This window comes from Bos grunniens, chromosome X (genome assembly GCF_055505025.1).
Source record: "Bos grunniens cultivar Pamir isolate PY7600 chromosome X, Bosgru_T2T1.0, whole genome shotgun sequence".
NCBI lineage: Eukaryota > Metazoa > Chordata > Mammalia > Artiodactyla > Bovidae > Bos > Bos grunniens.
Genome location: NC_141194.1, coordinates 37,650,550 through 37,662,940, shown reverse-complemented (window position 1 = coordinate 37,662,940; position 12,391 = coordinate 37,650,550). Strand labels below are relative to the sequence as shown.

The 12,391-nt window shown below is 41.4% G+C and overlaps 1 protein-coding gene and 2 long non-coding RNA genes across 6 annotated transcripts in view; 1 reads left to right on the top strand and 2 right to left on the bottom strand.

The window, feature by feature from the left end:
* The window catches only part of LOC147340162 (uncharacterized), a 38,936-nt gene extending 28,812 nt beyond the window's left edge, over positions 1-10,124 (bottom strand). Inside the window, exon 1 of one of the 3 annotated variants that reach the window (XR_015158969.1) lies at positions 5,266-10,124. This is a non-coding gene — a long non-coding RNA (uncharacterized LOC147340162). The remainder of the gene's footprint in view (positions 1-5,265) is intronic. The other 2 variants (XR_015158970.1, XR_015158971.1) reach the window with 2 other exon arrangements.
* The window catches only part of TSPAN7 (tetraspanin 7), a 131,290-nt gene extending 119,274 nt beyond the window's left edge, over positions 1-12,016 (bottom strand). The window contains exon 1 of one of the 2 annotated variants that reach the window (XM_086387684.1): positions 11,890-12,016. Coding sequence is in view for 1 of the 2 variants with exons in the window: in XM_086387683.1 (XP_086243809.1) it covers positions 11,933-12,013 (81 nt within the window). In the remaining variant the exon portion in view is untranslated. The remainder of the gene's footprint in view (positions 1-11,889) is intronic. The other variant, XM_086387683.1, reaches the window with a different exon arrangement.
* LOC147340161 (uncharacterized) lies at positions 10,185-11,986 on the top strand. Its single transcript, XR_015158972.1, has 3 exons — positions 10,185-10,320; positions 10,485-11,019; positions 11,875-11,986. It is a non-coding gene; the product is annotated as an uncharacterized LOC147340161 (long non-coding RNA).
* Positions 12,017-12,391: the final 375 nt, after the last annotated feature.

Below are 12,391 nucleotides of genomic sequence, written 5' to 3'. Positions count from 1 at the left end.
CTTCTCCATAGGATAGATCGAAACAAAAGAAACTTGTTTCTTCAAAGCCAGCCAGGGACAAAGTCTCTCAGGAAGAGATTACAATCTTATCTAATATAATCATGGACATGTATTCACACACATTGAAATACCTTTGTTGTATTCTCCTAGTTAGAAACTAGTCGCAGGTCCTGCCCAAACCCAAATGAAGGAGATTACACAAGAACATGAATACCGGAAACGAGGATGATGACAGTGGCCATCTTATATACAATAGTATATTCTGACAACAGCGGTAAGGCATATACTTCCTTCCCCCTGTTCCATATGTCTCTTGCCTTCTCAGGCATTTATTCTTCTACATAAACATTGTTTATATCAAGTGCCACCCCCTCCCCCCAAAAAGTTCCATTGGGACTCTATTTGGAATTACATTAAACACATTTTAAACTGATAATTTTATAGTACTAAATCTCCCCATTGAAGAACACAATGTTCTTCAATCTGTTCAGATCTTATAATCTTCAATAAGATTTTAGTTTTCTTCATATAAGAGCCTTACTTTTTTTTTTTTAACTATTCTGAAGTCGTTATGATTTCTGTTGCTACTGAGACTGAAATTTGTCCTCCCTTTTCTTTTCTAAGGCTTATGTAAAATAATGAAAAGCAATTAATTTTTGTATTTTTATCTTGCATCTAACCACTTTACCAAATTCTCATATTAGTTTATCTTTAGACTCTATTAGGTTTCTTCTGATACAACAACTGCATCTGTGAAGAGATAAACTCATCTCACTGAGAAATAAGGATTGGTAATCTGAGGCAAGAATAAAAGTCTCTACACTCCTGGGGGGAAGAAGATTGATAATTCAGCAGGCATGGTAACTACCAGCACCCACTTCTAAACCAATTCGATCAGTGGCAATTCAGCTTAGTCTAATCATCAGTGACAACTCGCCTTGTTTCAGGGAATATACTTCTAGAAGCTAATTACAGTGACAGCCTCACACAACTCAAGGTCAACCAATCAGCAGCACAGCAGTGACTATGCTTCCCAGAGGCAATCAACAACAGTCTCACCCCAATAGCCATGATTCTAAGGCCAAGGGCAACCACTCCTTCTGTAACCAAAGCAACCATCAAACACCACCAGGCTTCCCCAAAAGAACAGCAATCTGTTTCACTCATAAACTCTGCTTGACTAGTACTGCTCTCTTACTTTGTTAAGTAATAAATTCAGGGTTTTGTTTTACATATTGAATAACAATCTAATCTTTTGATAGAGGGAAAACTAAGACTTCCTAACTTCTCAGTGCAACTATAAACAAATACATTCCCCCTAAGGAATGGAAACTACTCCAAACTCCAAGCATTCAATTGCAGACACGTGGCAGACACCAATTCAGTGGGTGAGAAAAATACTAGATTGGCTGCATCTTGCTTATGGAACCTTCTCCTCAAACTAGCCTCATGGTACTACAGATCACAGGAAAGCATATGTTAAGAATTTATTTATAACAAACTATCACAGGCCAGAGTCATATCCCAGAAATCAGAATCACCTTAGGAATGGTTTCAAAAAATACATACCCAGGTCCCTCTGCAGATCAATTAAAATGGAAACTTTATGAGATAGGACCAAACAACTGTGTTCTCAAAGCCCCTTAGTGATTCTGATGAGCACTCCTCTAGTTAGGAATGATTAGCAAGGTCTCCTAAGAGTGACAAGGCCATTTTGGTTTACTAAGAGATACTGGACACCTAGCCTCAGACTTTTGGGCAAAGCAGACCAAATCAACAGTCCCATGCTAGACACTCAATAGGGTTTCCCTGGTGGTTCAGTGGTAAAGAATCTGCTTGCCAAGCAGGAGATGTGGGTTCAATCCCTGAGGCGGGAAGATCCCCTGGAGAAGGAAATGGCAACTCACTCCAGTATTCTTGCCTGGGAAATCCCATGGGGAGAAGGAGCCTGGCAGGCTACAGTCCATGGGGTTGCAAAAGAGTTGGACACGACTTAGCAACTAAACAATAACAAGCTACTCAATAGCCAGATATTCCCTAGCTATCTCCAGATCCAAGATGAACCAGGCCTGCTATTACACTGTTCTCTCTGAATCAGTGGCTCTCAATCCTATTTGCACAGCTGAATCACCTGGAAGATTATTTTAAAACTATGAAAGCTGGCACCCTCCTCCAGGCCAAATGAATCAGAACCTCTTACCATGAAGTCTAAGCATATAGTATTTTAGGGCTCCTTAGGCAACCCTGATGGGCAAATAGGATTGACAACCATAAATGTACACTGCTCACCTGACCCAACCCATCTTTTATTTTAGTACAAGGCAACTGCAATTTCCCCTACAACAAATGATGATGAAAAAGCCTATCATACCTTACAAAAAGCACAAAGAAAATCTTCCACAGTAGAACTGGGATCCTTAATTCTATCACCAAACTCTTTCACAGGCTTACAAGTTCAAGTGATCAAATAACCAAAGGGAAATCAAGACAAAGAAAAGCTCTTTCCTATCTTCCCCCCTTTATGTCATTTTCTTGATGAATACTGGCACTCTACAGGAAGGAAAGGAAAGTCACTCAGTCATGTTCGACTCTTTGTGACCCCATGGACTGTAGACTACCAGGCTCTTCCCTCCATGGGATTCTCCAGGCAAGAGTACTGGAGTGGGTTGCCATACTCTATAAAAAAGTATAAAAATGTTCAGCCAGGAATGAAAAGTATTCTGTCAAGGCAAGTAGGATAACAGCCAAAAAAGGAAATTTAGGAGCAGTAATCCAACGATCTGCCTGTCATGTGGAGATAAGCCAAATTGGAAGCTGCTGTAATGGGTCCAAAGGAGAAAAAGACATAACAATATATTTTTTACAGTGCACTTCAAATTGCTTTAGCGGTGCATTAGTCACCTATGTCAAAGGTTTAACATGTTTAAACAGAGAAACACAGTCACAGACGACTTTCCATTCAAAGCACCTTCTTAAGTGCTTCCTTAAAACAGTACATAATGCTGAACAGTCAATGAATCATCAGGAATGGAGCCCACGGTAGGGTCAAATCAAGAACTCTAGCTGTAATTAAAATTGAGCAGAGTATTTCAATCTATCTGGATAAAAAGTCAGCTAGTTTCTAAGCAACTGAGCGACTTCCCTTTCACTTTTCACCTTCATGCATTGGAGAAGGAAATTGCAACCCACTCCAGTGTTCTTGCCTGGAGAATCCCAGGGACGGGGGAGCCTGGTGGGCTGCCGTCTCTGGGGTCCCACAGAGTTGGACATGACTGAAGTGACTTAGCAGCAGCAGGAAGTAGAAAAAACTTAACTTTCCACAATGCTAAAAGGTAGTGCAAGTGGCCTAACTGTATGTTGCATACAGGAAGTAAAGTGAATTAAATAAGAAAAAAAAAAACTCTTCAGATTATAATGCACAAGTTGTGCAATAAACACAGAGGGTTATCATTGTGGTAACAGAAAAATAGAAGAGCCCTGACCCATGCAACATCAAGTTCCCCACCATACTTTGAAACTCTGCTGCTTCCACATTAAATTAATCCAGCAAGGTCTGAATTAGATCAGAAGACACATGGGCCTCCACTTGATGGGAAGAAATTCAATGAACAGGAAAAAACAGCAGCAACCTTCAGAACTTCGTTCCCATTTATCCAACTCCATTCCCTGATGACCAGATAACCTTGAAGAGAATGCGGTTTAGTAAGCCTGTTCCAACCTAGAACAACCTCCTTAACATCCAAAAGCTCTTTAAAAGTTGAAAAGTAGGTACCAATATCTATTAGAAGATCCCAACTGTTGCCATCTCAGATGCTCTATTTAATCACTCACAATCAACTCCGTATTTAATTAGTTACATGCAAGGTAGAGATAAAGATATAAAGGACTTCCAGTTAAAGATGATGGATTGAACACATCCATTTACCTTGGCTAGCACCCAAAAGTCCACTGAAATGACTGGATTTTTTTTTTAAACCCACAATAACAAAGAGAATGGAAGAGGAGACAACCACAATGACATTTTGGAAGCTGAGAAAAAGCCAAATCTTATGGCAGCTGTGAGCAAATCCAAGAATAAAATATTTGCACACAAGCACCCCCAGAAGGCAATTCCATGCACTCTTGGGACCAGGCACAAAAAGGAGCTAAAATATGGAGAATCTGGGAAAAGCTTTTTGAAAAGCAATTAGATGCCCTCCAACTTCCAGTCTCTGTCTTCTTCCCCATTCTATCATGGGTTCAGAGATTTACTATCTAGGGAGAATGAACTAGAGAAGAAAAGCACAGTGGAGACTGGATTCTACACTTGAAACAGGAGCTTAAACAAAGGTCTATTTATACCGCATGTGGAGACATCTATATCCTTAACCTTGTTCATCCAGAGAGAAGACCTGGAAGATTCTTCTATAGCAAATCTGATTAGACCAAAGGAAAAGACTCAGTTCCAAAACTCAATGGCCCAGCTAAATCACCCAACTTACAAACTCTCACTTCATGCTAAGAGGTTCCAGTCAGCATTTCTAGAGCTCCGCTCTTAAACATATACAGAACAGAGAGCAAATGGTTACCAGAAATTTGAGGTCAGTCTGTAGTATGCCAGATAACATAGAAGCTGGGAGGAAACTGCAGAAGGAAGCAGACTTTAAAAAAAAACCCATCATTAATATTGTCAGAAGATCTTAAAATATTACATTTATGGTGGGATGCTGGAAAAAGAAATGCTCAGACCTCAACAGGGAGCTCCTAAAAATCAACATATAAAACACATGAAAAATGCAATAGCAGGCAAGGTAAACTGGGAGAGATCTTCCAGAAGGCAGAACAAAAAGACAAAGAATTAGAAAACAGAAGGGAGGAAAATTAGAAGATCTAAGAGGTCCAACACTGAAACAGACACAACAGAGAAAATGAAAGGAAATTTAAAATAAAGCAAAACAAAACAATTCAAGAAAGTTTCCCCAAATGGAAGGACCTGAGTCTGCACAATGAAAGGGTACAGAGGAAAGATAGAAATAAACATATGGCAAGAGGTAATATTGTGAAATTTCAGAGCACTAGGAACTAGAAAGATTCCAGATGCTTTCAAAGAAAAGCACAATTTAATAATAAAACTCATTTGGATTTCTCAACAGCAACAAGAGCAAGAGACCTAGGGGAGAAGAGGAAGTGACAGAAAAATTCTGAGGGTAAATGATGTATGAACTAGAATTCTATACTCAGCCAAACTATCAAATTATGTGCAAGAGCATAATAAGATGTTCATACCTGCAAAGCCTCAACAAATTAACCTCTCATGAACTCTTTTCCCGACAGCTACTAGAAGGTTTGCTCCACCAAAATGGATGAACAAAAAAGAGGAAGAAGACAGGACATCTAGGAAACTGAAGACTCAACATAAAAGGAGACAAGATTCCCCAGGATAATGGTAAAGGGAGATTATAATGATGTCAGCTGTTTCAAAGGCCCAGCGAACACTAGCCTACTCTGGGAGAAACATCTCTAACAATATTAATGATTGTTTTTTAAGAATAAAAAACTGACAGGATACACGACGTGTTTCAATACACTAAGTGAAGATATGCAGCTCTTGGGGGAGAATACGCGGATAATTTAGTGATGAATGAAGAAAATTAACAAGGATAAAACAAGGCAACTTTTAACTGAAGGGGAAAAGCTGTGCAAGCAATCATAATAGACACTACAAGGTTCAGCTGTGAATCAGCTTACCTAATTAATATGATCACTGACTACTGCTCTAACCAAGTTGATATGATAACTGATAAAAGATATATTGGGGTCTACCCAATTTAGGAAAGATGTGAGGGAGGGAGAAAGGGGTAAGAGAACTAGATCGTGATCTTCCATAGTACGAAAACAATATATAACACCTAATACTGAAAAGTAATAGATTAACTGCTTTATTTAGAAACGAAGGTAACATGGTAAAAGCAGCGCTAGTAAAAGTTGGTAAACATTCATTTGAAATACCTGGCATACAAGACATTCAAAGAATGTTTGTTGAAATCCAAAGATACGCAAAAGGGTAAGTGTAGCCTTAAGTGTGCACCCAAATTCAAACACTTTGTAAAACATTAGGGGCTGTTCTTTAAGACTTTTCCCCTCTACTTAATCCAAGTACCTAAACTTTCTGGATGACAAAAGAAATATTCTGACCATTATTTCTTTTAATCTTCTCCCTAAAAAGATTAGAGATGCTTCCAAAATTAAAAAAAAAAAAACACTGATGTTTCACCATAAGAAAATTTGGTATCATAATTGATCAAGCTAATTTCCTCTTTGGATCATCAAAGAAGAAACCAAATCCAATATACACTGGAACGAAGCAAGGATATTTCTCTTTACCATATTATTTAGTGGATGTAACCATAGTGGATTTCAATCTTAGCTTAGAACTCAGATGGGTGTTTAAAATACATTAAAAATTTTTCTAAATCAAAACAGAATTTACCTTGTAAGCATAACATTTATAGTTTTCCTATTTGTTGTTGAAAAAACTATTTGTCATGGAGTTTTTTTTGTTGTTTTAGAGTAAGATAGATATCTTTTCTTATTCAAGCTTAACAAATTAAATTCCAATTAAAATTTTAGATAATTAAAGTGGCTGGCAAACTAGCTGATCATAAAAATATAATAACTGAAGTATCATTAGAAGATCAAGTCTCAAAGTTCTCTACTCCACCTTTCCACACATCAGTCAGGAACACGTTTAAACCACCACAGGTAGACAGAAAATATCACTTTTAAAAACCCTCCCAATTGAGGTGAGTTGAAATAAATACATGAGCCCAAAAGTAGTTAATAAAATTTCATTCATTTATTCATTTGTTAAATACTTCCAGAGTAAACCTTCTATGTGTCAGGCACTGTTTGCTAGTCTTAAAGCTCAGGATAACTTACTACTAGGTGTGTTTTTTCCTCCTTTGAAAATGAAACATACAAATCAAGGACCATAATGGAGCCACTTACCTAACATTCAGGTGATACTATTTAACTGGAGGATCATCCCATCTATTTCAATACTATTACAAAAGAACCACCTACCTTTATCTCCAAATAAAAAGGAGAATGTTTCTCTTCTTACTTGCAATTGTGCTGTGAGTGCTTGGGTATGGTGGTTCCAAACAGTAGTAAATATAGGAGTTTTGCATAAGATTCTCTTTTTCTACATATTAACTTATTACTATGTAAAGTCCACTAGTGCAGAGGTTGTGGGCACTGTTGACATTCTGAGCCAGATAATTCTTGTGAAGGGTTGTCCTGAGCCTTGTAGTATGCTTAGCAGCACCTGTGGCCTCTACCAATGAGATGCCCGTAGCACCCCACTCCCAGCTGTGACCAAAATACGTCTGCAGACATGGCCAAATACTGGGGGAGGGGAGACGCAAAACTGTTTGCTGCTGAGAACCACTGCTTTAGAGGAACATCTCAGAGAGGGAGAGTAATTATAAAGAGAAGAGGCCAGATAAAACAAGATCTCTCTTACTTTCTTTTTTTAATTTATTTTATTGTGGTGGTTTTTGCCATACACTGACATGAAACAGCCATGGGTGTACATGTGTTCCCCATCCTGAACCCCCCTCTCACCTCCCTCCCCATCCCATCCCTTTGGGTCATCCCAGCACACCGGCCCTGAGCACCCTGTCTCATGCATCGAACCTGGACTGGCGATCTATTTCACATATGATAATATACATGTTTCAATGCTATTCTCTCAACAATCCCACCCTTGTCTTCTCCCACAGAGTCCAAAAGTCTATTCTTTACATCTGTGTCTCTTTTGCTGTCTTGCATATAGAGTCATTGTTACCAACTTTCTAAAGTAAGTCAGAAAGAAAAACACCAATACAGTATATTAACGCATATATAAGATCTCTCATAACTGTAGGTACATCAATCTCTTGATGCTACTGGTCTACCACCATTTTAAGCTCAAATGTCTTCTAGTCCTAAATCTGAGGTATGGGAAGAGAAGTAGTCACATTAAAATGATTCAAAGAAAACAGGAAGGAAAAAATTCTGCCTAATCTTTTGTCCGTCTTCCACTTAAAAGAACACCAAGATCATCCTTCTTATAAATTACCTAACATAATCCCAGAAGTTTTGACAAATATTTGAGTACCTACTACATGCCAGAGAAAGATACATTTATCAACTACATTTACTGAATAGACAAATCACTCTTATAGACAGTATTTTCTTCATAAGCTCTCATTTGGTAAAAATTCTTAAATATGATACTAAAAGCACAAGCAACAAAAAATAGGTAGATTGGACTTTATCAAAATAAAAAAACCCTTTGTACGTCAAGGGACACCACCAAGAAAGTAAATAAACAACCCATAGAATCAGGGAGACCTGGCATGCTGCAGTCCATGGGGTCACAAAGAATCAGACATGGCTAGACAAATGAACAACAGGAGAAAATATTTGCAAATGATGTATCTGATAAGAGACTTAAATCAAGAATATATAAAGGACACATACAACACCCACAACAATGTTTAAAAAATAACTGAAATAAAAGTTGGGCAAAAGACATGAACAGACATTTCTTAAAGGAAGATATACAAATGACCAATAAGCACATAAAAAGATGCTGAGTATCACTGCTCATCAAGGAAATTCAAATCAAAACCACAATGAGATATCTACTAGCATGGCTAGAATTTTAAAAGTCAGATAATAACAAATGTTGGCAAGAAAGTGGAGAAATACTTTAAATCACAGTATTCATACACTGCTGGAAGGAATATAAAATGGTGCAGTCACTTTGGTAAACAGTCTGGCTGCTGCTGCTGCTACTGTGAAGTCGCTCAGTCGTGTCTGACTCTTAGCGACCCCATGGACTGTAGCCCACCAGGCTCCTCAGTCCATGGGATTTTCCAGGCAAGCATACTGGAGGGGGGTGTCATTGCCTTCTCCAAAACAGTCTGGCAGGTCTTCAAATGATTAATCAGAGTTACCATATGACCCAGCAAATCCACTCCTAGGTATATACCCAAGAGAAATGAAGACATATGTTCACACAAAAACTTGCACGTAAATGTTTACAGCACTGACACTCATAATAGCCACAAGATAGAAATAATCCAAATGTCTATCAGTGGACAGATGAATGAACAAAATGGGATACAGTGTATAAACATGCAGTGGAATACTATTTGGCCATTAAAAGGAATGCACATGAATGAGAACATTATGCTAAGCAAAAGAAGCCATTCACAAAAGACCACATACTATATGATTTCATTTAGATGAAATATCCAGAAAAGGGAAATCTATACAAAAAGTAGATTAGTGACTGCTTAGGGTGGTGAGCGGAGAAGGCAATGGCAACCCACTCCAGTACTCTTGCCTGGAAAATCCCATGGATGGAGGAGCCTGGTAGGCTGCAGTCCATGGGGTCGCTAGGAGTTGGACACGAATGAGCGACTTCACTTTCACTGTTCACTTTGATGCATTGGAGAAGGAAATGGCAACCCACTCCAGTATTCTTGCCTGGAGAATCCCAGGGATGGGGTCGCACAGAGTCGGACACGACTGAAGTGACTTAGCAGCAGTGGGGTGGTGAGGGTTATTGAGAGCAGAAAAGAGAATGATAGCTAAAAGGTATGGGGTTTCTTTTTCAGGTTATGAAAATGTTCTAAAATTGATTGAGGTGATGGTTACACATATCTGTGAATATACTAAAAACCACTAATTTGTACACTTTAAAAGGGGTGAAGTATGTGAATTAAATCTCAATAAAGCTGTTTTTTTTTCTTGCCATTTAAGGTATAATGGAAAACACAGCATTTGTACCATAGTTTATTCACAAAAATGTCTAATTTAAAAATACCCTTGCATCTAGAGAGATCTCATTCGTTGGTTGTGAAGTATGGAGTGATTATTAAATGCTATTTAAACTATTAAATTTGTCAGGTAAACATTTAAGAGACTACAGAAATCTTCAAAGTTTAAGGAAAAACATGAAAATGCAGGCATCAAGGAACTTCAGAAGACATGAAATGTACTTAAGATGTATTAGCGTGCATTAAGTAATTGGATTCAGGAGGTTGGGGAGGGGAGGGAGTAAACAAGAGTTTAAAAGCTCCCAAGAAAAGCCTTCCTCTAGAAGGCTCCCTTCTTTACCAGCAAGCAGAAATGCTGGAAGATTTTTCAGGAAGCTAAAAATAATTACCCATATGATTTACTTCAGGAACAAATAGGAAGTCAAGTCAATAGGAAGGGCCAAACACGAAGAGATATAATGAAACAAACAAACAAAAAAGCTAAACCAGTTCCCAGGAGAGCTTACTGGTAAGTTTCAGCAACCAGCATGCATTCTTGCTTTTACCAAGAAGAACATAATATAGGATCTGGGCAGAGCTCACAATTCCACTACTGAAATTTCAGCCCAAATAAATTCCATTTCTGTGGTTGCCTGTGTGATATACCAGTTAATCTATCTTATCTCATTGCAGAGTTCTTGGTATACCTGATCCCCAGAGTCCACAGATTCCTGACCTGAAGAATCGCCAATGACAAGGAATGTCCGCGGGGGGCGGGGAGCGCATTAGGATTTTTTTTTTTTTTTTATCCTTAATAAATCTCAGTTCCTGCCTTGGTCATTACAAACAGCCTGTTTCACCATCAGGCCAAGTCTGAGCACCTCATAAAGCACTGTGCCCCACTTTCAACCCAAAATTAGGGTTGTGGGGCGGGGGGAAAGGCAAAGAGAAAACCACCAAAAACAGGGATTGGCTTTTTCTGCAGAGCCTCGGGTTTCAAAATGACTGCCTTGAAAACTGAAGTGACCCAGATCATTGGGGGGTGGGTAGTGACATTCATTCTCCTGTAGGGTGGCTGTGGCTTGGTTCAGGAAAGGAAAACTTGGGGAGAAGGGAGTCTACACCGAAAGAGAAATAACGGGGAATGGTCTTTAGGTACCACCTACTTCAAATGAATCACTGCAGTGTCAGCCCTGCACTGATTCCACGAATTGCCAAACAGGATAAGGTAAGGCACAAGCCTGGAGTCCGCCCCCCCCCCCCCCCACTCCTCCTCCAGCTCGCAGAGGCTTCTGCTGAGGGGCTGACGTCACCCTTCTGCATTGAGGTTCAAGGACCGATAGCAGCACCAGCTAAGACGGGGAGCAGAGTTGGGGCGCTATTGCTGTCATCAAGTGGTGGGGGTCCTTCCCTGGGGCTCTGCAGAATGGGTTCACGCAACGACAGAAAGATGAGTGTAAGGGTGCAGGCGAGTGGGCAAAAGGTCCTAAGACCTGGGTCTCCGAGAAAGCGCAAAGATGCCCCTGGTTTATGTAAGACCCTCTTCCCTTCGTGCGTTTCGGCGCGGCGGCGGCGCCCACCCCCTGTCAGTGCGCTTGGGGGGCCTTTGATCTCCCTTGCCCAGCCAAGCAGCTCACGGCTCCCGGCGCCTGCCTCTCGCAGCCCGCGGGGTCGGGAATAACCGGGAATCTGGGATCAAACCCTGCGCTCTCGCGCCTGCTCCCAGCCGGCCACAGGTTAGCTCCAAGAGGCGCCGCGAACGGGCTGGTAAGGAAGGATGGGGAGGGGGATCCAGAGAGGAAAACAGCTGAATAAAACCGCAACTTTCCCCAGAGGCTGACCCTAACCCGCGAGCTTAAAAGAATAAGTCAATGCATTAAAATATTTTGGAAAGGTCGACAACCTGCAATCATCGCCACCACACAGCCCCTTGCAACCTACACCGGGCGGGGTGCAGGGTCCGAGCAGCCCCAAAGCTGCACCCTGCCATCCTGCAGCCCCAGCCCTGCGCCTATCTCCGTAAGGAGGGGACCGAGATTTGATTTTTGCTTTGGTTTTTTTCCTCCCCCATCCCTTCCCGGAGCATCACTACACTGACCGATGGACGGCAGCGCAGCCGCCGGTCCGGCGTGGCCACTCACCCAGAAGACGAAGGAGTAGATGATGAGGAGGGTTTTGAGACAGGTTATCACAGGTTTGGTCTCCATTCTCCTCGATGCCATACTACGGAGCTCCGGCGGCGGCGGCGGCGGCTGGAGGCGGGCGGGCGCGCGGGAGGGGGGAGGGGGCGGGGCGGGGCGGGGCAGGGGCGCGTGCGGCTACAGGCCCCGTGCGCGCGTGCACGCGAGACTGCGCGCGTGCTTGAGCGCGCACCCGGCAGAGCGCCCACTTAAGGAATCGACCGGCGGAAACTGCGCATGCGGAGGAGGCCGTTCGCCCGCGCGAATCCGCACAGGCTCAGCCAGCCAGCCAGCCGAGGAGTGGGGCAGGGCCTCCGGGAGTGAGTAGAAGAGTTTTTGCTTTGTACGCAGTAGGGCTTTCCATTTGCAGGATTGTCTGCACCTGGTTTATTGCCATCCCCGGAAAGCAATCGGATTTCT